General features: G+C 43.3%; 1 protein-coding gene across 2 annotated transcripts in view; it reads right to left on the reverse strand.

Moving 5' to 3' along the window:
• The window catches only part of TBX15 (T-box transcription factor 15), a 103,761-nt gene that overhangs the window by 48,933 nt on the left and 28,306 nt on the right, over positions 1–26,522 (reverse strand). For both annotated transcript variants that reach the window (XM_063128929.1, XM_063128930.1), the window contains exon 2: positions 4,589–4,802. In XM_063128929.1, the coding sequence (XP_062984999.1) occupies positions 4,589–4,802 (214 nt within the window). The remainder of the gene's footprint in view (positions 1–4,588; positions 4,803–26,522) is intronic.

Consider the following 26,522-nt stretch of genomic DNA (forward strand, 5'->3'; position numbering starts at 1 on the left):
CCTCCATGAAGACATGAGCCACCCATCAACAACACCTCCAGTGTACTGTCGGCACCTCACTTCAAATCCTTGGATGACTCCTCACTCCACAGGTGCATTTTTACAGGGGGAAGAGAGATGATTTGGGAAATGTACACTCCTATTTTTGGCTCAGCCTTGGTATTTAAAGACTGGCACCCCAGGACTATATAAATTTATTTTACATGGAATTGCATGTACACATAATGGGGTGTAATACTTTCTCCTTCCTACTCGAGAGCAGTGCCCTCGACACTCTCCTACAGTTCAAAGATCTCCCCAAAATGTGCCCACAAAGAAGCATTAGACATTCCCTGAACTGTGTTGACAGGCAACAAGTCCTACAAATCCATCAAACATGCTCTGCCTGGAAGTTGATGAGAAGCCAAAGAGGCTCTGTGGATGCAGAAAGCACCAGGTGCAAGAGGGCAGAGCGGCTGCCAGGAGCCAGCTGGTCCTGGAGCCTGGGATCACTGCTATCCGGAATCCCAGGAGACCTCTAAGCAGCAGAGATTTGTGAGGGGGAGACCATGGAGCCAGCTGCAATCAGAGCTCAAAGGCTGGGAAACCAAGGCAAAATCCTGACCCAAGTGTAGTCATGGGAGATTTGCCATAGCTGTCAATTGGTTAAGGTTTCCAGTCTAAGTCAGGATGACCTTCAGGCAGCCAAGACGGGCAGTGCGTACAACTACTATGTGCTGTGCAGCTGTGTGCCTTCAGTACAAAGGCAGAGTGGTTGTGCTCATGGGCCTCACAAAGCACATGTGCTATTACACCTCAGACTAGTTGCACACAACATGAACATCATCGTCATCATCATCATCATCATTATTAGCTCATTATTATTATTATTATTATTAATAATAATAATAATGTCACCCAATCCAAAGCTGGATCCATTGAACATTTATTCATTTACACCACTTCCAGACACTACAATTCCAACTGAACCATTATGCCACAGCTCAGTTGCTGCTGGATCGCACCATGTATCTCTGGTTTGAAGTCTGACCTGACATCCCCAGTATGCACCCATCATTCACCCTAGATGCTTGACCACAGGGATCACCTGTTGAAGAGAACAGTGCTGGGCCTGAGCATTTTGGTAGCCTCCAGGAACAGCTTCAGGACCATCACCAGCTGTGATAGGGTGTCTCACCAATGCCTCAACAGTGGCTCTGGCCCACAAAAGTTCCCCAATCTTGGCAACCCTTGCATGACCACTCTCTCTTGCTCCTTGTCCCCACGTCCTGGCACTACAGTGCACTGCTGAGGGAGCCCAAACTTTGCCCATTTCTCCAGCTGCAGCCAATTGCCCTTGACACTGTGGTGGAAGTAGTTCCAACACATGTTGTCTGTGAGCTTGCAAATGGTGGCACAATGGAGTTCTTCCTCCCACCCACCCCACAAAACTTTAAGATGAGGTGGTGTTTGTGAGCAATACAGCTGATGCTCACAAGTTTTTCTGCCACCATATGGGACTGGTCCATGGCCTCAGTGTGAAGGGAGGATCCACCCAGGAGGGCCCTTCCACAAGGAACATAGGGTTTTGGATACCCTGAAGATGTAGGCTTCTCTTGCAAAACCCTGTGGCACCTATTCTTCTGAAACATGGTGGGCCTGATCCCCTTAGAACTGGCAACTATCATGGCAACTTTCATCCAATTCTGCTAAGAAATAAAAGTTTTATTGGCAGTTTTCTTTACAAAACAAAAACAAAATATAAAGGTGTGCAGCAAAATGGTCCTCTATGTGTGTTGCTGAAATTTGGTAAGCATAATCCCTCTGAGGGGGAAGGGGGCATTATGCCTGCAAGTTTCATCCAATTCTGTCAGGGAGGGGGGGGACTTTATAGCCATGTTGTGGTTTGCCACAATGGTCAATGGGCGGCACAAAGCCTTGGATTTCTGAGTCTTGACTCACGTTTGGTACGCAAGTCAAAGCAGATGGTCTCCAAGTTGATCCGGGCTGAATCAAGCACTTTTCTGAAGCACAAAATCAAGGTCCAAGTCAACTCTTCTGCTTGGTGCATGCTGCTAGTGAACACTGTTGCATAAGGTACGGATGCAAAGCACATTACCATCCAGAACTAGTTCAATATGCATGTACCAGCAACTCCTTCATTGTGTACTAAGAACCCTCAAGAATCCCACATTTGCAAATGTCGACTGAACAAGCAAGGATATCCCATATAATCCATATACCTTCCAAGGAGATCTGCGAGTAAGGGAGACAAAGCAGAGAACTACACAGAAACAAAGGGACAGGTTTTGCCTACCATTACTTTGGATCTTCTTGTGATGCTTTGCAAGTCAAAACCCTCTGAGCCATCTCCCCAACCCTATTTGCAAACCCACAACTGATTAAATTTAAGTTTTATTTCTGCACTGAATTAAATATAGTTTGTAAAAATGGATTCATTTTATCCTGTAAATGTGGCGCCTGTTGCTGTCTGTAGCCATGGTTCATTTCCGATGACATATGCAGTTAAGAAACATTCTGTGCTGTCCACGTACCAATGAAAAAACAGGATTATTGTCAGCTGCATGTATTCCATAAAGAAGAGCCTCAAACTAGTTAAGGCTGGCTTTAATACACTTCTTTAAAAGGAATAATGAAAAAATCTCCAAACCCATGTGGTCCATCTAATACTAAGATTGTTCCATATCACGAGGACAGTATCACAAGCCACAGAGGTTTCTTATAGTTAGTCCCTTTGGAGTCAATTTCAGGGAGCTAAAACACAGGGAAAGGAAAGCAAGCCATGGGGAGGAAAGGCTGAATACCTTTTCCCCAAGTTTTCTTCGTATCATTCAACATTATTACAGCCCAACCAGAACAGCACCCTTCCCCAGTCCTTTCTCTGTCCAAGGTGCTGATTATTTATAAAAATGAACATTAATTGAAATTAAAATGGGAAAGGGCTGGAATAAGCAACATTAGTTCAAAAGATAGCAATATTTAGGCCATTCTTCAAACACCCAAAGGTTTTGCCATAATCTAAGATGTTTCGTTATTATAAACTTGCTTACTGCAAAACATAGCAGTTCTTAAAATTAACAGCCGTTGGCAAATGTGGCATTTGTGGAGAGCTTCTACCCACCAATACTAATTCAACCCAGCTGCAAACTTCTTCTTTCATACTCTAACCCTCTCCCTTTAGCACCATCAGTTCTCATTCCTCATATACATACTTAGCTATAACTGCATGTTCCCAAATATAAGATAGGAAGTAATTGACAGATGGGCCAGGAAGAATGCTTCCATACATTCCGTAACATCCTAGGGTCACCAACTGGACCCAGTCCCAAAGTATTCGCTCAGGAATGCAAAGCCACTATGTCTGAGGAAGAAGAGCACAGAATTGGTGTATGCTGGCATCCTATTGCTTTTGTCTGAATTCACTGTGTCCCCCATGTGCACTCCACGTCAGTGGAAGCATCGATGACTAGCAGTCCACTTTAGTTATGAATAATGAACATAAGATCATGAGAAGAGCCATTCTGGAACAGACTAAGGGTCCATCTAGTCCAGGATTCTGTTCACGCCACAAGCAGGACACAACTACAACAGCACCCTCCCACCCTTGTTCCCCAACATGAATGTTCATACATTTATCCATTCCTTCTGCCCCTTATTTACCTTTTTACAAAAGCACAATTAGTTTTAAGACATTGCAAAACTGTTTGCAGGGCTGGGGCAGTGAGAGGGAAGGGTTGACAGCTGCCAACCCATCAGCACTGGGCTTTGCTGAAACACCCACAGAGCCGTTTTGTCCTATGCTCAATCTTGGAGTGGAATAACTGCCTCTGTCACAATGTGGTGAGTGCACTTCCAGAGTGCAACAGCTTCTGTTTCCTATGTACACCCACAGACACTGGGTGTACCCACAGACAAAAGGGTGGCAAAACTTTTTATTTTCTAGGAAATATACAAATGCTTTCTGATCAACATTCAGATGGCTCAGGAATGTGAGGCTAATGGTGCCATCCCCTATCCCAGCAGTAAATTATCTTCTTCTTCTTTTAAATACAGCAGTTGTGTAAGCTGAGATGATCAAAAGGTTTCATTAATATATATCTGCACCCTCGTAGATGATTATTGGAAATTCTTTAAAATCAGTGTTAAAGGTCTTGTGCCGGCCAGATGTACGGTGCCAATTTTAATGAAAAATTACTCAAAGTTTTGATGACCACAGGAAAAACAACAACACCCTCTTATGCGGAGGGAGGGACCCTAAGTGTACTCATATGGCAACAGTTGTTTTGGTACACTTGTAACTAGAAGAGATGAAATATGGAAAGTTTAATATACACTGATGGCTCATATTTACCACAATACACTGCCAGGTAGTGTTTCCTCTAGGCCAGTATGGTTGCAAAGGGAGGGGGCTGATATGATGGTAAGGAAGAATTCCCCATCCAAGTTCAAACCCTCATGGTTCTTGGGCACTGAGATTACACCAATGCAAGGCAATACAAGGGCCCTACTATGACAACGTATCTCCTTCATCAAATCAACTGCGCAAAGAAACCCTGCAGCTTATGATGATGGGATGTATCCACCTTACCTGCCTGCTTTAGTGATGATCATTTCCGTGCCAATATCATGGAACCTTTTCCAGAGATCAGCGCACTGCAATTCCACCTGGATCTCCTCCATGGATGAGGTAGGGGGTGGCTGGGAGATTGAGCTACTGGATGTGAGATCAGAGTGGGCATCAAATGAGCAGGACGTCCGTTCAGCCAGCACTTCAGTGTCTGACCCTGTGCTCTGCTCTGAATCTAGAGAGGGAGAGAGAGAGAGAACCAAACCAAACACTAAATTTTCTATATTTAAATTTCCAAAGTTCCACAAAAAAGGGAGGGATAAAAGAAAAGCAACATAAGGGATTTTTATTTTATTTTTAGACTATTGCAATGGCATCTCTTTTATTATATGTATGCTATTGTTGTGATTTACAATCTGGTTTCTGGTTTTGTTTCCAACATGACATCTGGTACTTTAGTTAAGTTTTAAAGCTGCTGAATAACATTGCCCATGATATAACATATAAATAGTAACAAATGTAATCAGGATACATGAGAAGGGAATTCACCCATTGTAGATGGTGTGGGGGAGGAGAGAAAGGAAGAAAATCCATTCTGCATTGGGAAAATAATGTTGCACCTCGTAGCCTACATGCTGTTCTTGCAAAGACAGATATTTTTACACAAAGAGCTTTTCTTCCGTCTTTCTAGTATCTTTGTACTCAAAAATAATGAATGATGCCTTTTGGATTTGGTTTTTGGCAGTGCTTGCTTTTCAAATACATGTTATTTGTTCCTATGTTATAATTTTTGGAACAATGATATTTCCTGGGAAAATAACCATGTTGCTTTACAGCTGTATAAAAAGGAAAGATGGCAAACATATGGAAAGAATTGCTGGGAAAGGAACTTATTTCAAGGAACACCTAGACTTTTGCAGGATCTTCGGATACAATTTTTCATAAAGACTTCTACAACCAACATAAGCTTCTGGAAGCCATGGCCATGGCCGTGGGGTGGGGTGGGGGAGAGCTTGCTCTCTGTCTGTTGCCATCTGAAGTTTAGTTGGTTGGGATGCAAGTCAAGGATTTCTCAATCGTGGCACCCTGGCTCTGGAATTCCCTCCATAAAGAGGCTTCTCTCTATTATGAGTCATAAGGCTTTTTGATTTTGCCAGTAGTTTGGCTTGACGTGACTTGCTTTCCACTAGGTGGATAGATTAGTGCTTTTCTGTTTTTAATGCTCTCTGATGTTTATTAGTGCAATTGTTTTAGGGTTGCCAAACCCTAAATTATATTTTCTGTGATTGCAGGCTGCCTTGTTGGGCTGAAAGGTGTCTTGCGAGCTGCCTTCTAAGCTGAAAAGGTTTTATAAATTAAGCAAATAAATACCACCACCACCACTGTTGTGATATCCCAGGCCCTTTCCCAGGATTTAGCCTTCATCCTCAAGTTCTTCTCCTTTCTCTAGTGATCTTCACTCACGGTGTACAAGAACTTCAGCAGTGCGTTTTTAGTGCAGCATGCTGGGTTGTGGTTTGCACCTGCTGAGGGGACCTCTACATAATGTCAACTGAAAATCTGATTTATAAACCCCAATAATATAGGGAAATGACACATCCCATATTACAGGCTCACTGTGTTTCATTAATGTAACTATTTCTAATGTTGAAAAAGATACATGTTAGAACAACCACTCTAGTAATAATATAGCCAGAATTTCTCTACCTATAAAGTTGAAAGTATGTGTGTGGGATGTATGTCCAGAAATGTTTACCCACTTCCAGATGAGTTAGAAACTTGAAATTTGACACACTGATAGGTCTGACTGTACAATGTACCAAAAAAAAAAATCTAAAACCACAAAATTTTGGATTTTAAGTAGTTTTAAAGAATTTAATTAAAAAAAACTAGTCTTACGTCTACAACTCCCAGCATGCCGTGGGTGGGAGGCCAGACTTACCGGCCTTTGGTGGACATTGTGAGTTTGCAGGCAGGTGGCCACTGTGTGACTTTCATAACCCAGACCCCAAAGATCAGTCTCAAGCAGTCAACCCAATTCCACATAAAAGGAAACAACCCATTTGCCTCCATTTGCAGTGCCTCCTCCCATCTGCCATGCATGGTTTTAAAATTATAGCTAGATACAACAGCTTGACTTTGAAAGGCCAAACTCTGAACATGCTGAAAGGTACCCTACCCTGGAGGCACTCTGTCCATGCCCAGAAACAGACCCGACAAAAGGGGAAACTGCCTGGGCCAACCCCGGCCCCTCAATAGAGGCTCCTGATGGAGAGTGCTAGTTTGTCTGGAGGATGTTAAGATTTTTTTTTTGTATGGTTTGTGGTTGTATTATGCCAATAAAGGTATATTGATTGATTGATTGATTGATTGATTGATTGATTGGCTCGTGATGGAGCACTTGGTGGGTGGGAAGCACAGGCTGAGGCATAACAGGGATCTGAACTGTGGATTTCCTCACTTTTAGCTCAGTCTCTGAGGAAGGACTCAAACCTAGTGCACAAGGGGACATGACCCACTAGATATTTTGCTTACTAGCAGGAGAAAATGACTTTAGCAAGGGTTCAACCTCACAAGGTGGGCTTGGAAGGGTTGTTCAACACGTTTCTGGGCTTTATGATCATCTTCTGATGGAAAGATGGGTGTGGTGGGGAGACCTGGACCCAGAAGGCTCATATGGTCCAGAGAAAGATAATGAAGGCTGCGTGTGACTTTGTGGCAGTGTTGAGGGGTGGGGGTGGGGTGGAGACAACTGGTGCAACATTCAGACATCTCTCCCAAACAGCCGAAATCATGCTGGCCTGACAGCATCCCTCTCAGACAGGGGCGGGAAGGTGTGGCTACACAGCATTTGAAATGGACTCTTGAACTGATGGCAGCTGCAATAGATTTGGTGGTGAGTTGGGCAGGCATAGCCACCTTCTTCATATGGCATTGTGGGGACTTGGCTAGATCCATTTCTGGGGCTAAATGGAAGTGTGGCACCCCACTCCCCCAAAATGGGATCACCTGAAGGTACAAATGTTGAACATCTTCCAGCCTGAGGGCCAAATTCCATTTCAGAGAAGCTTTTGGAGGCCACATTCCAGAAGTGGGTGGGGCCACTGGCAAAAGGGGCAGGGCTGAAAGCACAATCCAATTTTGCCCAATAATCAAGCCTCAGGAGAGGCATTTCGGCCTTTGAGAATTGGAGGGAAACTGCACAAAAGGTGGGGCAAATGATCTGCAGTCAAGGGAAGAGGGTGTGGTGAAGAGTGTGGCCTTCTGGGGAAAGCCGGAGGGCTAGTTTAGGGCCCCTGGAGGGCCAGATTGGGACCCAGAGTATTCCATTCCCCAGATGTGCCCAGGTGCAGAAGAAGAAGAAGAAGAAGAAGAAGAAGAAGAAGAAGAAGAAGAAGAAGAAGAAGAAGAAGATGGCAATGATGATTTTTCTGACTTGTTGATCATTGAGTGCTTGCTGAAGTCATGTTTTCAGCTTTGCTTCCCAGTGGTAAGAGATGGGATTAGGGATCTCTGAAAAAGCATCTTCAGCACCCTCACCAAATAACAGTTCCAATGATTATTTGAGAGATAAGAAGCCATGATAGTTAAACTGTTATAATGAAGGCAATATGAATTTGTAGTGTAGATGTGAAGTCAGATAGCCATGTTTTCCAATTGCATAATCACTGTACGATAGACAGTGAGGACCTGCATTTCTTTAGAAATATTAATTATGGACCCATTGCTTGTGGGTGGAGGTTCCTTTGCCTTCTACATAGGGCTACGTCTGTGCCTAGTCCAGAAACTTCAACTTGTTCAAAATATGGCAGCCAGGCTGGTCACCGGTACACCTAGGGGTGACTACATTACACCAGTTTTAAAATTTCTTCACTGGCTGCCAATTAGTTTCTGAGCTAATAAAGTGTTGGTTATCACCTTTAAAGCCTTACATGGTTTGGGTCCAGGCTACCTGCAGGATCACCTTCTCCCATACAATCCAGCCCACACAGTCAGGTCCTCTGGGAAGAATCTACTTCAGTCAGTCAAAATGAGGCTGACAAGTATTACCCGAGGACCTTCTCTTCTGCTGCTCCCAGACTGTGGAATGGCCTGCTGGAGGAGACTCGTCAACTTACCAGTCTTTTAGAATTTAAGAAAGCTATCAAGACTGATCTCTAACGGCAGCCTATCCAGTGGAATTTTAAGGTGTTTTAGGATGTTTTAAACAATGTATATTACATTTTAATTCAGTTTTATGTATTTTATATTTACTGTTGTTCCCCACCTCAATCAGAATGGAGAGGCGAGTAAGAATTATTATTATTATTATTATTATTATTATTATTATTTCCCATAGAACAAAAACAAAATCCAATTCCTCCTACTCAGGACTTTCTGCTTGTTTTCCTCTCTAGATTAGTAGAAATTTATATTTCTGAATCTTACACTTTTCAAAATCAGAAAATATTTCATACTGAATGGTATCAAAGGTTTCACTTTGCTTAATTGAACATAATGTTTAGAAAATAGTTTTCACAGCAACTTTTCAACAAACAATATAATACATTTCTACCACACTTGTGTACTTCTCCCTCTCCAGCATAACTACATCACAGGCTTCCTACAGAAAACTATTTATACAGATAAAAACCCAGAAGCTATATGAGAAAGTACACGTGGTATTACCTATTGCAGTCATAAGCAAATTATAGCTGTGACAGCATAGTGGCTAAGGCTGCAATCCTGTAGACACTTATGCTGGAGTAAGGGTAAGTACGTGAATGGGAGCTTTTTTTCCACATGCAAATTGCAAACATGGGCTCACAATCCGGATTGGAGCTACAGCTGGAGACAAAGGGCTAAAGCCTTATTACTATCCCGGGCTGGGGTCGCAGTCCAGATCAGGGAGCCAACACCTCTGAGAGATAAATCTTGCACTGAAGAGTATACCATAGTTACTGTATGATTAATGTCACACACGTCACTTGTCCCTTTACTAGCGAACCCTAAAGATAAGACTTCATAGTATTGCATTCCACATAATGGGGCATCACAGTGCCCAATATCCCCACAAATCCTTTTAAAAGTTAGCTGTTTCCCTAATGTTGCAGAACCCGGTATTAACAATGTTACTGTAAATTTTACTCTGCAAAACAGTCAAATGTACTGGAATGTACTTGGTGTTTTTAAAAGTACAACTACAGCAAACATTTTTATATACTGTTAAATAGAAATGTTATTATCTGTAAAAACATGCCACCAGGGACTATCAAGAGGCTGGATAACAATTCTGCTTAACTACTGTTGGAAAGTTTTCTAATATTTAATCTGCTTTTATTCACCCTTGTGTTATGCTTTGGATTCCCCCTCCCCAAAGTTAAATGTTCATCTCCAGTGTGCCTTTTCGGAGCCACCTTTTATGCAAGCTTCCCAGGAACCAAGGCAACCCAGGAAAAAAAAACCCTGCTACAGAAGAGGCAGCTGAAAGGCACATCTGCTCTGTTCCCCTACACAGCTTCATCTTTTTTTCTTTTTTTATCATAAGACTTCAATGGAACTTAAAATATCTCATAGAAGAGCCTTTGCCACATGCTGTGAGCAATTTAAAGCTGCCAAAACGATATCAATCAAATCCCATTGGAGACTCTTCCAACCACGCATTTTTAGAAAATGCAGGGGGAGTGCTGCCATTGAATACACACACACACACACACACACACACACACACACACACACACACACACACACACACACTCCAAGTGCATTTCTCCTGCTGGAACAGCTTCATTAGAGACTATACATAATAATTCCAAGCCGTCAGGCACATAGGTGGTAAAACTGCAACACCAATTACTAGAAATCACTTTGGATTTTTCTCTTGAATGAGAAACTCTAGAAGCAACTTGCCATCTCCCTGTACTGTATGGGTTTGTGGAGCTGTTATGACTGCATATACTAGCACTATGGAATGGCAATAAGAGGGGGATGCTGAATGTGGACTTACGCCACCCAGCAGGATCGTGAGCCAGAGTCTGGGAGCAACGCAGGAGACAAGCAAGCCTCTGTAAGTAAGGATGTCTTCAAAAGGGCCTCTCTTGCTGATGTTGGTAACTGAGCAGGTTCCTAACTAGGGCTGTGCTCTGCTCCGATTTGGATCCCCGAATCGAGAGCGGAGCGACCCTATCCAGACCTGCTAAATTTGGATCCAGATCGGGTCTAGGGACCTTTGGAGTGAAGCAAAGCAGTTCACCTCATTTCAGATCGCTTTGCCTCGATCTGGAGCTCCAGATGCCATTTTGAGCATTTTTTCCCATTGATTTGTATTGGGTGAAAAAATGCCTATAACTTGCTTATTTTTAAAGATAGAGCCCTGAAAATTACTGAGATTAGAGATTGCTCATTGGGGGTCATTTGTGTAGATTTTCAGAAATATCCATTCAACGGTTGGGTTGCAATGATTTTTTTTTAATGGGTAAGCGGGAGGGAGAAATAAGCCTTTTTTGGCATTGATAGACAGCTTCATCACCCAATCGTGTTGATAAGTGATCACCTCATGTGAAGCATCCTCCAATCCCAATGTTGGAAGGTGGGACTAAGCCAGAGGCATACAGAGAAACTTTTCTTTCTCTGTTCTTATGGGGTTGGACTTTGGTCAGTGAGGAGTGAAATTTTCTGGAGCTATATTTGGAGGAGTTAGTTGAAAATATTTTTTAAAATTCCCCCCAAATCAGGGCATGATCTGATTTCCTTTAAAGTGGCCATGCCTAAGGTCCTATGTGGAAGCTATCATGGTGCCTAGTTACATGTGTGTATATTGAAAAACAACAGACATAACTGCATTTCTGTAAATGGAGGGGGGGGACCTTTTAAAAAATCCCAAAAAATCAGGGAATGATCCCATTTCCTTCAAAGTGGCCATGACTAGGATCTATTTAGAAGCTATCATGGTGCCCATTTTCACATTTCTAACTTGAAAACTAAAAAAGTTATAGGCATTTTTTACATTTGCAATGCAAGTCTAGGGGGGGGGGGCGGGGAAACGGAGCTCCGGGTCCAGATCTGCAGTGTAGCAGAGGTGGCTCGATCCAAAGCAGAGTGGACTTGATCTGAAAGGTGCAGATTGGGATCCAGAGCAGATCAGGGCGGTCCGTGCACAGCCCTATTCATAACAGGAGAGGTGGTCCCTAGACCCTAAGCAATTTAGAGCTTCAAAGGCTAAAACCAACACCTTGAGTTTTGCTCAGAAAACAATTGACAATCTGGGCAGTTCTCTTAGTATTAGGGTGATATGATCCCAATACTATGGATCACTTAGCAGCCAAGATAGGAACCAGGGTAAAGTGACCAGGCAGCTACCATCTTAAGAGCAGTTCTACTCTCTCTCTCTCTCTCTCTCTCTCTCTCTCTCTCTCTCTCTCTCTCTCTCTCTCTCTCTCTCTCTCTCTGTGTGTGTGTGTGTGTGTGTGTGTGAGAGAGAGAGAGAGAGAGAGAGAGAGAGATTGACTTCTAATCCTCATTTATTCCCCACTGCAATTCATTCCATATATTGCCTTGAGCATTTTGGAGTGGGTGCATTGGCAAAGCTGGAAGCTAATTCAAAGCTGGAAACTAATTCAAAGGGTCAGGAGATCCATGGCTCATGAAGAGTTATGTGTCCACACAGCAATTAAGAAAAAAGCAGCTCTACATTCCCTTGTCTGTGTTGAATGTTAATGGCCTGGTGCAGCTGCATAGATCCTCATCACCTGGCTTCCTCATACCTAAGCAAGTGTCTGCTCTTTCATCACTTCCTGAGTCAAGAATGGCAGGCAAAAAAGTGATCCACGTCCAACTGTGCATATGAGTGCAAATGCCACCTATCTGCAGTGTTTCCACATCTGTAGTCTGGCACTAGTCACACATCAATAGTATAAACACCTTTTTAAAATGGAGCGGCTACAAGTCTGTAGTCCTCAAACCATTTTGTTTGGGAAAGACTTCTATTGGCTTCAGTGGCATTCCTATGACAGTGCAATAGCCAGGGTCTCTAAAATCCATATCCATTCCACACCATTTACGCATGAAAATTATTGTATCTGAGTCTCTCTCTCTCTCTCTCTCTCTCTCTCTCTCTCTCTCTCTCTCTCTCTCTCTCTCTCTCTTCCCTTCATACGAAGGGGTTTTGTTTTTGGTGGGGAAACATCCACTTGTTTCAGATCTTGCAAATTAATGGGGGCCTTCAGGGACTGTGGCCCTGCCAACATCACTCATTTTCTCCAAAACCTGAATGACAAAAGATATCACCTGAATTGGTCCTAAGACTATTTAATATGATCAGAGCCAACAATTTTGAATATACAATTGGAACTAAGTATATTGGTTTTGAGATTTTGAAGTATTTTAGCAATAAGGTATTATGTATGCTACAAGAGTAGTTTTGCATTTATTTCAGTTATGAAAATTTCAGTTATGAAATTTTTGAAAACAATTAACATGCAACCCCCAGAAAAGCTCAACACAAACTCCCTATTCCCCCTTCATACTCCAGCCCCAAAACCGTAATGAAGAAAAAGCAGCTTGCTGCTAGAGGTTCCATGGCTCCCTGTCTGGTGGCTGCTGGTGATTATGCAGGTTTCTTTCCACATTATGCCCAAAAAACCATAAGTACATTTCTGGAGCTGTGATATCAATTCCTTACTTCACTCAGTACAGTAGAAATTGTTATGACATTGATCACATTGAATGACTTGATTTGAGGTTGGCCCCATATAGAGAAGTTAGTGTGGATGTTTTAAGATGCAGGAACGGGATTTCTACCAAGTGGTACCAGTTTCAGTCATGTAGTTTATGACATCATTAATGGCCCCTTTTTGGAGGCATCAGAAAGGGGGTCTGTCAGATTGGACAGTCTGGAATTAGATATACTATTTCCCAACAGATGCTGCTTGTTCCATCCATGTACCTTACAATGTAATTATGGGTCCCCAGAAGAGGTTTTGAGTAGCTGCCACCCCCTAAAAACCCCCGCAAGTTTTGGAGATGCCACAACATTGGTAAGATATCCAGATAGCCAACCCTTTTGTACTTTATGCCATACATGTTTTGACACACGATCTTGGAATATGATGGATTTACTGGAATGCTAGAGCCAATCAGAACGCAAGCTCTATGGCTACGCTTCTGTAGCTGAGATGCAGGGAGGCCTAGGTTTGAGTCTGCTATTTTTGCACCATCTTTGTATTTTCCGATTGCGTGTTCTCCCCCCTTCCCTGCTGGCTGAACATGCATGCACACACGTCTTCTCTGTGGAAGTATAAATGCTGAATACTCCTATGGATATCCACAGGAAGGAACAAGGTAGAATATCACAGGCCTCCTTGCCAGTTTGAACAGACTACTGTGAGTTAGGCAGGCCAATAGACTGACTCTGTATAAGGCAAAAGAGGAAGAGCCCTGCTTGATCAGGCCAAGGACCATCTAGACAGCGCTGGATCTACACTAATGCTTTATAGCAGTACTGAAGTGCACTGATAACTGGGGGGGGGGGGGGCGGCACATGACACCATTCCATATGCCACCTTCATAGTGTAATTTCCTGCTTTTTATTCCACATTATCCAAAAACCACAACAAAGGCCACTGTGTGTCCTCCAAGGTCTAAATGCGCAAGAGGGACATAAGCGTTACCATGATGGGATCGTCATGATTTGACACAACGTGTAGATCTGGCCCAGCTTCCTGTTTCCAGCAATGACCAGCATTTGGAAAGACCCTAAGCAGAGCAGGGAAGGCCACCACCTTCTCCTCAAATTTGCGCTCAGCATACGGTACTCAGAACTGCTAATGAAGTAGGCCGCTCATGGAGGCAGCTCCAGATGTTCACTGATGAAAAGGCAGGACCTGCCAGATTATAAGCAAACACATATATGGAATCAATAAAGTTGCTCAATTAACAAACGGGAACTTTTGCTTTTGCACAGAGCCCCGGATTTGGCTGCTTTATGAATTTACGTTATCTCCCCGAGGTGGATCTCTGCTGCTCTCGCTTGGGCTGCCCTCGCTCTTCCTCCTCCTGCAAGCCCAGATGGAAAGACCAGGAGAAACACAGCAGGGTATTCTTCTGACTTTGCATTTGGCCGCTCCGCATCTTGCAGTGTTTATAGGCTTGACGTGACTTTTCCAGCAAAAGTTGACGTGGGCAAACTCACCACATTCCCCACCCTCACCCCCTTTCCCTTTCATCCAAACCATACACCAGAAGTTTCTGCTTTCAATATCCTCATGCATTTTTGCAATGGACTCACAGGGGGTAGAAAAATCAATACACCGGGAAGTAACACCAACCCACTAGGAGATGCAAAGTTTCCCTATTAAATTACCAGCTTCAGACTCTGGTGATCAGAAGTGATTTCCTCTTTGAAGCCTTCTCAGTCCTGAGGATGGCAGAGGATTTTGTGCTACTTCTAAACACATTTTTCCAACTACCCACAGCTTCAACAGGCTCAGGCTCTGAACCTCAAAGCGCTCCCCCATTCCCGTCACAGGGAAGCAAAGATCCTGGAGGACTTAACAACCCTTAACAGCAAGCAGCGGGTTTTCCCGTCTGTGCATCAGAGGCCTTGCTAGGCAGGGGGCCTTCCTTGTCCTGATGAGAAAGAAAGATGGTGACAGTACAACACCGGTGCTTAAAGAAAAGAAAGGGGCGGGGGGTGGGGGGAAGCTTCCTTTCCACTTTTGTCAAGAGAATTGTGTGGACCTCCAATAAATGTGGATAAAATGCCGCCACGTATGGCCACTCAGCCTTTTTCAATTCATCCCAAGATTCTTACTTCAGCTGGCCATCAGCATTCAGGCCCAGCTGGATGTTGATCCAAGCAGATCCTGATGCGGTTCTATCCAGGGCATTCTGAGAATATTTTTATCTAGAGTGAAACGCAATCCACTGGAGCATTTTTCCTCTCTCCCTTCCAAGCTCCATTAAAGTGAATGAGTGGGAGACCATGAACACTACAGGGGCGCCTCAAGTACATTAGGGGCTGGCAGACTTCAGACGTGCAGGGCCTACTTTGTTTTTTACTAGAACCTTGAGATCTGCCAAATGAGCCTGATCCCGCCTCGTACCTTTCCCCTTTTTAATTTTCATTCTCTGTATCCGTGCAGCTGCGCAGATACAGACAATAAAATAAAAGGGGGGGAGAACGGCCCCATTCCTCTCCCCCCCCCCCATTTTATTTATTTTTTACTTTTAAAGACCGGGAAAGTTCACACTTGAATTCCTTCCTGTGCAGATGCTGGGAAGGAACACAAGTGCAGGAGCTGGGGGCCTCATGGCACCAAAGCAGTGCTGTAAAGACGAAGGGATGGTGGTGGAGGCAGCAGCGAACACTCTGAGGTGGCAGCGCAGGAGGGAGGAAAAGCAGACCTAGGGAAAGCCAGGATTTAGAATGTGGGGGAAGAGGGAAGGAAGTGAACTTGAGGCCTGAGGGGAAGAAGCGAATGGCGTTCAGTGGTGACAAGTGTGAGGAAGCAAGAGCCACACTGAAGGAAAGTAACCTCCATACAGCTTCTCGGGGACTGACATTGCGGGAGTCAAAGAACAGCATGTTTCGCCCTCGGACTTCTAGCACCCATGTGGGCTTCACACTAATAATTTCAGATGGAAGAGAAACATATTGCTTCTGCTATTGTTAGACAATTGGAAATCTCAGGAATGTAGCCCATCTACAGTAAATCGCCCAGAGATCTACCAGCAAATCAAAATGTACCTTCTAGCCACTGTTGAATATTATGATTTAGATACAATAAAATGTTGTATCTAAGACCATCATTTAGGGGAGATGATGATGATGGTGATGATGATGATGATGATGATGATGATGATGATGATTAAAGGAAGCCAGATTCCAGCTGAACATCAGGAAAAACTTCCTGACTGTTAGAGCAGTACGACAATGGAATCAGTTCCCTAGGGAGGTTGTGGGCTCTCCCACACTAGAGGCCTTCAAGAGGCAGCTGGACAACCATCTGTCAGGGATGCTTTAAGGTGGATTCCTGCATTGAGCAGGGGGTTGGACTCGGTGGCCTTGTAGGCCCCTTCTAACTCTGCTATTCTATGATTCTATGATTAACAAGCTTGTGCAAATCTGTGGGAATGGCTGCCTGTCCCTGGCTCACCAAAGATATGATTGATCCTAATTTATGAAAGGTCAGAAAACCAATGGCTGCTTGTTATGGTAGCTATATATTACCTCCAGGATCAGAGGGAGTTGGACAGATTCCTGGAGGAGAAGGCTAGCAATGCCTACTAGACCTGCCGAATACATGCTACCTCCAATACAGGCAGTTGCTGGGGAACATGGGTGGGAGAGGCTATTGCGCTCATGTCCAGCTTGTGAACTTCCCATAAAATCTTAGGTGTATCTCAAAGTACAAGTTTCTAAATGTATTTTATCCTAAAAGGTGCATTTTTGGTGTATTTTGGTACGATTGAAGGAGGGGAGTGGGTTGAGCCGAGAACTATAACACAGTATGCATATTAATCCAGGCTCCCAATTTGGATTTTCTGGGGGTTCATCTTGAAAGAGATCAATGTCGTTTCCTGGGTTTACCTTCTTGTGTGGGGAATGCAGCTATTTATTCAGAAGCTGGTATTTGAGCAGAAACGGTGCCTACACGTGCATTTTTCTGCAACTCCAGCTAGCTGTTGTTGTGTTTCTAACTGCGGCTCAATGGATCTGTTTTTAAGTTATGTTTTAATTAAGATTTTATTTTTCATTTGTATTTTATTATAGTTATCCTGAGCAGCATTTTTGATGGAAAGGTGGGACATTAAATAAATAAACATCACTATTTCCAGATGTGTGGCCGTGTTTGTCTGTAGTTGCAAAAACAAACAAAGTTTTGTTGTACCTTAAACACTAACAAAGACAGTGAAATTTATTATGGCATAAGCTTTGGTGGACCAGACACAACTTTAACAGATGAATATTTTATTATACTGAATGGGCAGGCATACACACACACACACACACACACACACACACACACGTGTGTGAATAGATTAAAGGGAGGAAATATAAACAATTAAGTCAGAGGGAAAAGAATTGCAAAAACAAAACCTGTGATAATTAATGTTAATGCCTAAATGTATGTAAAATAATTACAGTTACCACTCACAAAACTGTCTTGATGATAACACAAACATCCTGCCATTACTAAGAGCTCCATCCCACAAGCATTTTATTGCACACTGGAATTCTTGGAGGTCCCTCCCATGATGCCATCTGCCTCTCTTCCCCTTCTGCCCTTTCTGGCCTTCCTTGCGCCGCAAGAAAAACCAGAAAAAGTCCGGTTGCTGCTTTCTCCCGCTGCGTATGGGTGAAGTAGCGTGATTACAATGCCCGACTGAATAGGCCTCGTGCTCCTTGTTTACTTCCTGTTTTCAAACAGGAAGTACCCTATTTCTTCGATTCTAAGACACAGTTTTTTTCCCATATAAACATCTCTAAAAATGGGGTGAGTCTTAGAATCGCGGGTGTGGCTTAGGTTTTTTTTTTCCTGTTGGTGGTTCTGAAATTAGTGTGCATCTTACAATCGAAGCCGTCTTACAATCGAAGAAATATGGTAACTGAGCAACGATGGAGAAGTGACGGTAGCCAGCGTTTCTTCCTAGGTGTGATGGAACTCTAAGTTAATTACCACCTGTAGTGGTATATATATATGTATATACACCTGCCAATACATCTGATGAAGTGACTCTAGTCCACAAAAGCTCATGCCATAACTAATTTGTTAAGTCTTTAAGGTGTCAGAGATGTCATTGCTACTATTAAACAGATGTTTATGGTTTACTGTTAAACAGTGTGCTGTATGTGGCACCCAGTGAGGTAAAAGGAGCAGTTGTTGGACAGAAAATAGCCAGCCACATAGGCAACGGAGCCACCCTCGGGCTGCAGAACAGCCCAAATTCAAATTTCACCAGGCGTGTCTCATTTAGTGTCAGGACATTGCATTTCAGGTGTTTTTGAGCCTACCTGGAAGACTAGATACAAAGGATGTTGCCATAAAATATATTTTAATAACATTTCCAACTCAAGCTTCAAGAAACTGATTTTGGCTCAAGTTAAAAAAACAAGCAGCAACAGGGGTTAGCCATAACATGTAATAAAACATAGATAAACATAGAAGTCACTTCAAAGTACTGAGCTGGGAGGCTGCACAGCAGGGAAAGGAAAGGAAAAGATCTATAAATATCAATTGCACTAGGAGTTCAAGAGAGGAAATTGTGATTCCGTCCAAGCCAATAGTAAACACACATATACACACAGTGCACTGGCAAGAGTAAATCAGAGTTTTGTGCTATAACTCTGGGGGTCCCAATGTGATGCCTGTGGGGACCTTCCTTGGTGCTGCCTGGCTTCCTGCCCCTCTTGTTTGTTTAAATTTGATTTGAGATTTGATTGTGGCGTAGTGGCTAAAGTGTTGGACTGGGAGTCGGGAGATCCGGGTTCTAGGCCCCACTCGGCCATGGAAACCCACTGGGTGACTTTGGGCTAGTCACACAGACTCTCAGCCTAACCTACCTCACAGGGTGGTGGTTGTAAGGATAAAATGGAAAGGAGGAGAATTATGTACACTGCCTTGGGTTCCTTGGAGGAAAAGGGTGGGAAATAAATGCAAATAATAAAATAAAAATAATAAAACACACACACCATTAACTGGGAGGCTGTCAAGCTTCAATGTGAAGCACCAGCCTCCAGCACCATCTTTATTTCCAATAACAGGTTCCAGAGGCATTGCCAGAAAATGAGAAGGGCAGGGCAGTTGCATCCCAGTGCTTCATTCTGAAGCTTCCCCAGCAACCCAGGAAAAAAAAGGACAAGGTAACTGGAGTGTGGTGGGCGGGGCTGGGAGCATCTTGAAGGGCTGAACAGGATGTGCTTCCCTCAGCATCACCAGTTTCCATTCTGTGCTTTGTGGGGAGGCAAATACATGCTCTGGTATTTAGGGTGCAGCCCCCAGCCTCCTTTGTATGCAGTTTCTTGGCCAAGTTCCTTGTCCATGAGCGTGAAACAGGCATCAGAGCAGAAAACTGTGGGTTCAAAAGAATGGTTTTGTGTTTTGGAGCTTAAGTAGACCTCTGCCTTGTACTTAGGTTCACAGGGAAGTTTTGTTGTGTTGTTTTGTGTTTGTTTGTTTGTTTGTTTATTTGTTTTGGCATTCTAGGAATTGGTTGGCCTATCTCAAACATGGCAGCCATTTTGTGAATCAGCAAACCCCCTGGCAGCCATTTTGTGAGAGTACCTATGATGCACTAGGAATATTCCAAATGTTTAGGGAATATTCCACTGGCCCCAAAAGTTTAGGGAACCCTGCTGTAACTGAATGGATGAAAACAAAAGAGGAGAAATTGTAACTCCCTTCTTAAATGCCAGCTTTAAGGGAGACTAGCCTGGCAGTCCAATGCCTGCATGATTTAGGAAGGAGACGACAAAAGAATGCAAGCTGAACTCTCTTCTATTATGAGGCCTAGGATTCTTTCCAATGGTTTTATTCCCTCAATAGCTGGGAACAACTCTTTCCTTGCTATTGGGGAACCTGAATCCAGCGTTGCTTTCACATTAGCTATTTTCATTTTGTCATTCATTGTATTATTAGGGAGAATCTACATGTCTGTACTTCCTCTGAGAGAGGCACATTGGGGCACCCATCTTCCATCATCCCCATTAAGACACTGTGGTCAGGTAAGTGTTGGATGCAATAAGTTTCATTTATTGAGTACTGCTAGTTACATAAGTAGTCACACACACACACACACACACACACACATCGCTTCAATGCAAGGAATTATATCTCTTACTAATGGTTGAGGGATCAGGCATATCTACATTATGTCCTTGATCTGGGAAATGAGGAGTTGGGCATGAATTATTTTGGCAGCAAGGTGCTAGATGGAGTTGAGTGGAGAAAAAGCAGTCTAGATGAGTGTGAACTGGCAAAGTGCTATGGATCCCTTGCATTGGAGAAGAGGACAAGGGCCGTAGGAGGATTTGGAGCTGGGTGGCTTGCTGGTTGGGACCATGGAGCTGTGAGAGAGCCTCTGAGTTGCACAGAGTTCTTCCTCAGACCAAAAGGAAAAAGAAAAAGAGTTGATGAAACACTCTATGGAATTTAGGGTTACAAACAGGCAAATTAAAAAAATTTGACCTACAACTCCTATCAACCCTAGCAGGCATAGTCAATGGCTAAGGATCATGGGAGTTGTAGACCAAAATATTTGGAGGGTCACAAGTTGCCCATCCGTATGTTAGCATGAGGGCTGAACATGACAGCTTTAGAAATTATGAATGGTGCAGAGAGAGAGAGAGAGAGAGAGAGAGAGAAGTTTGTTTTCTGTCAAAAGAGTAGAACATTGCAAAAGGATTTTTTTCATTCAAAACATATTTATTTATTGTTGGCATTTCTGAGTGTAACACTGGATACTTCATAAGGGTACCTCTGCTGGGGTATACTAGATGCTAGCAACAAATACTGAGTCCTGATTGTAGGCTTTCAAGAGACTAACTGGCCACAGTTGAAAAAGTGTATTGCACTAAACAGACCTTCGGCCTCATCCAGCAAGGTAATTCTTATGTTCTTAATGGTTGTGTTGGTACATTGCATTTTGTGGAAAGCAACACACCCAGAGTCTCAACTGTAATGTTTAGTTTAGTAGTTGGTTGTATGATACCTTAAATGCTAGCAAATGTTACATGTCAGGTGCTTTAATAGGCTTCCTCACATGCATCTGGTAAAGAAGATTCTAGCATAGGAAACCTCTTGCCACAACAAAAGTCTTTCTTTCTGCCAAGCAAACCGCACAACGAAAAATTATGAAAATCGACACAAGTAACCACTAATCATCACTCTCTAAGCACAGTAAGGCCGGATCTACACTACTGCTTTAAAGCGCTTTATAACAGCTTTATAGCGCTTTAAAGCAGTAGTGTAGATCCGGCCTAAGTTTCAGGGATGTAGCTTTAAAAACAAAAAAATATATACATGCTTTTTTTGCCTAATGCAATCCTATGGGGAAAAAGTTCCAAAATGGCAGGTGGAGCCTCGCAAGTAAGCGGATCGCTCCGCAAATGGGTGGTCCACTTTGTGATGTTTCACTACCCCCCTGACTCGCTTCGACTCCACCTTTAACGGAGGCGAGTCAGGCCGCTCCAATACTGCTTCTACGACCCAAAACGGAGCAGAGCACAGCCCTAATATACACCGCTCATAGTCAACTGCCCATAAAAAGAGTGATGTTCCACTGCTATGCAAGCAGCAAGGCTTCCTGATGTTATCACTTGACATTAGGCCTCTATATGGATGTGCATTCTGCAAAGGATGGGTGAGCATCTTCCTTTAAACAGCTTAGCTCCTCCATCTTCCAATAAACAGCTTAGCTCCTGGCCTCTGTGCTGCTGAGGAACTGTTTGTAGCTCTGATTTAAGCTAGGGTGACCATATGAAAAGGAGGACAGGGCTCCTGTATCTTTAACAATTGTATTGAAAAGGAAATTTCAGCAGGTGTCATTTGTATATATGGGGAACCTGGTGAAATTTCTTCTTCATCACAACACTTAAAGCTGCAGGTGCCCTGCCCTCTTTTAAATCTGGTCACTCTAGTATAGCTCCTGCAGCTTTAACTGTTGTGATGAAGTGGGAAATTCACCAGGTTCCCCATATATACGCTCAGTCCTCCTTTTCATATGGTCACCCTATTCATGATGTCACAGGCAAGCAGCCAATCAGCAGTGTGAACAGCCCTTCTGCTTCAGACTGTCAGAACTTGTTCCCCTTGAACTCAATCATGACCCCAAAAAATGATGAGTGCCCATGATTCTGCAATGGAGAGGCTCCTGCTTTTATTATACACATGGACCTCACTAAGAATCATTTTTTCACAGCTGTATAGGAACTATTCAGAGGTGGCCTTTCTATGAGGCAACTGCCTCAGGGGACAGAGGTTGGAAGCCATTATGGTCAACAGGTTAGGAGACAGACATGTCTGACCCATGAGGCACAAGCTACCACAACATTTTGCATGTCTCACTGGAATTCCTTGGAGCTGTGTATTGTGGATTGTGCTTCATGATATGTTGGAAGTGGGGATGCAGAGCCCATCTGCATTTCCTACTTGAAACACTGAAATGATTCATGGAAATGGTGCAGCCTTGGAAACATGGCATTACACTATAAAATAATAATGTAACACTCATAAAAGGAGGCATCAAGCTAAGTTTTGCCACCAGTGTGGTGAATTTTTGCATGATTATACCCTGGGCCTGGTAGATATCTTGGCACAGGATTTAAACCTTAGAGTTAGCATTTTTTCCTTTTAACTTTACTATTCTATTAAATGTTCTATTAAAACATTTAAAGCACAAAGTATAATTTTAACTGCATATAATGCTATGCCCAGTATAAATGTTACTTAGAAACAGAAATTTTAACATGGGAAAATGTGACTCATGAAGACTTTGAGTACATGAAAGCCCGTGCTAGGAGCACAGAGCTAGGCTTTGTAAATGAAAACACCCTTTGCCCCCTAAGCTCTTGCTTTAGCAACAAATATTTGTGGAATCCTAAGAGTTCCAAACCCAAAAGCTGGTCAAGGAATTTTAGTGCCTGAGTAGGAAATCCAAATGACGCTCCCCATCGTGAGAAAAATATAATAAATTAGCCATCTACGGCTCTTTAATAGTACTCAAAAGCTGCTGCCTGAGTCAAGCTTCTATGTTACCTAATGGGAAGACTAATTGTGCTGTGCAGTCCATAAAACTGCATGACTGAAGCAGAAAAACCAGGATACTACCAGAAGTAGCTTTTTACTCCAGGTGGGAAAGGTTCTTAACTATAAATAACAAGATGGAAACCACAGCCATTTTTGTAGGCCTCCAGAAAAAAATGTCTAAAGTTACTAAGAAACAAGATATATTCAATGGTGAAAAAGATTTCTCCCAAAGAATGTCACGATAGCGCTTTACCAAGCTGTCACTGTTGCCTAGAATTCACTGAGCGGGTAAAGCTGTCTCCTGGCTGTACCACTGTATGGGTCCGCATTACTGAATGTTCCTCCATATAAACCCACCACCACCACCAATCCATCCACATAGAAACTAGCATATCAGGCTAGAATGCTTATCCCTGCCATCTAGTTTTCTACAAGGAGAGGGCTTTTTTTTCCTTGCAAAGAGCAGAACAAATGATCAATGACAGCACATTCAGTTTATAAATTTAGAGATTTTTAAAAATTATAAACAGATGTTAAAATATGAAACATTTTGGCATAAAATGCTAGCTCCAGTCACTAGCTTCAGTTGTTTTGGAGTGCTGTGTCATGTTCAGAGAACATGTGGCAATGTGAATTCCCACCTGCAGTTAAAAATTCCCACCTGGCATCAACAAGGAAGACAAGGTAATGGACGTACTGTGTAGCTTGACCCTCCTTCTTAAGGTATTTCCAGGCTCCTTAAACATAAAGGAGCAGAACCCTCTCCTGTTGCAATGGGAACTCTGGCTCTGGCTGAGCCTTGATCCTAATACCACTCCTAGCAGTTCACACCTAACCATTTTCTCATTAGCCCAATTTGGAGAAAGCAAAAGCAGCATTACAATCATTACAGAAACTAATTAGTCCATTGCAGTATAGTTTGCACAAGTGTGGGCTGAGGCAGTGCCAGCAGGACTTGGCCGGAGTTGTGCGTGGCCACTGACAGCCGCTTGCGTCCCCTCCTTGGCGATGCTACTCCTCGACGCTCTATCAAGGAGCAGCAGCAGCCGTGAGAGGAGGAAAGTGCCTGTCAGAGGACATGGGCACCTGAGGGCTGCCAAAGGCATGCTGGGAGGTGTAGTAGTTCTCCTTCTCACTGACTTTCTCCAACTGTCTCTCACCCCGCCCGCCATCCCATTCTAGCCTCAGCTATCAGTCATTCCTCCATTCACTCGTCTGTTTCTGTACTTAAGTCAGGCTTTTGCATAAAAATCATAAACTTTATTCAGCAATACTTGCATCTGTCTTGGAATGTTGTGGTTTAGTTAAAACAGGGGGAAACGGAGCATTAAAAAAATCAAGTTAAAAGGCCTTGGAAATTTATTTATTTATTAAAAAACCACTTGGCACTTAAAAGTCATTACTGCAGTCACTAGGCAAGCCTGCCTGGGAAAAAGTAATCCATTAGCAAGGTGCCACAACTAAGATGACCTGCTCTCCAGTTGTTTCCCACCACACCTCAGACAGTGTTCAAAGTTTTACACATTATTCATGGACCTAGGCTTATGCCCACAACTCCCAGCATGCCTTGGGTGGGAGGGAAGATTTATCAGGCTTTGGCTGCCATCATCTGGAAGCAGCTGGCCATCCTGGGCCTGAAGGGAGAGTGCTTGGAAAGAGAAAAGAAACTAATTTAATTTGTTTAAAAGTTACCGCACAGGCCTAGTACTGGCCTACCTTGCAGGGTTGTCATGAGAGTAAGAGAGAGAGAAAAGAAATGAATTTAATTTGTTTAGAGGTTAACTCACAGGCCTAGCACTGGCCTGCTACTTTAAGATGATTACCTCGCAGACATATATCTTTGGGGGCCCAAGCAACGCTGGGTAGAAACTTGAAATTTAGCATCCTGATAGTTCTGGTTGTACAATGTACCAGGAAAATCTAAAAACATGAAATTTTGAATTTAAAATATTTTTAAAGAATTTAATAAAAATCCAAGGGCTATGCCTACAACTCCCAGCATACCTTGGGTGGAACTCCCAAGAATGGAACTCCCAAGTGCTCCAAAGGGATCTCTCCAAGCTGGGAGAGTGGGCATCCAAATGGCAGGTGCTGTTCAATGTAACCAAGTGTAAGGTGATGCACGTTGGGGCAAAAAAACCCAACTTCAAGTATAACCTAATGGGGTCTGAGCTGGCGGTGACCGAACAAGAAAGAGATTTTGGGATTGTGGTGGACAGCTCGATGAAAATGTCCACCCAGTGTGCGGCCACTGTAAAGAAGGCAAACTCTATGTTATGGAATTATAAGAAAAGGAATTGATAATAAAACTGCCAGTATCATACTGCCCTTATACAAATCTATGGTGCGACCACACTAAGAATATTGTGTACAGTTCTGGTCATCACACCTAAAAAAGGATATTATAGAGGGGATAGAGCATCTCCCCTATGAGGGAAGGTTACATCAACTGGGATGTTAGGGGAAGCTAAGGGGAGACATGATAGAGATATACAGAATTATGCATGGAATGGAGAATGTGGATAGGGAGACATTTTTTCCCTTCTCTCAAAATACTAGAACCCGGAGTCATCCCATGAAGCTGATTGGTGGGAGATCCAGGACAAATAAAAGGAAGCACTTCTTCACACAGCACAGAGTTAAATTATGGAACTCACTACCACAAGATGTAGTGATGGCCACCAATTTGGATGGCTTTAAAAGGGGGTTGAATAAATTCCTGGAGGAGAAGGCTAACAATGGCTACTAGCTATGCACTATCTCCAGTATCCGAGGCAGTAAGCCTGTGTGCATCAGTTGCTTGGGAACATGGGTGGGAGGATGCTGTTGCACCATGTCCTGCTTGTTCATCCCTGGCCGATGGCTGGTTGGCCACTGTGTGAACAGAGTGCTGAACTAGATGGACCTTTGGTCTGATCCAGCATGGTGCTTCTTATGTTCTTATGTTCTTAGTCTTCTCTTGCCACCAAACTGACTCATGGTTATGACCAGTACAAATTGCTATTATTCCTTCAGGACATTCCATGAATAAAATTTCTTCAGCAGGAGATATTGAAAATTGCTTTATCTGCTATGTGGCTCCGTAGCAGTGGCATAATAATGCCACCAGCACCATAAGGTGGTGGGTTGACCATTTAACTAAAAAAAAAAAATTAAAAAGTGCCATGGTGCGTCTTCAGAGCACCGGTATGTAAGGTAAAAGGCCCAAGTCAGCAGTGGCCTTGACCATC

Source organism: Elgaria multicarinata, chromosome 6 (assembly GCF_023053635.1).
Source record: "Elgaria multicarinata webbii isolate HBS135686 ecotype San Diego chromosome 6, rElgMul1.1.pri, whole genome shotgun sequence".
NCBI lineage: Eukaryota > Metazoa > Chordata > Lepidosauria > Squamata > Anguidae > Elgaria > Elgaria multicarinata.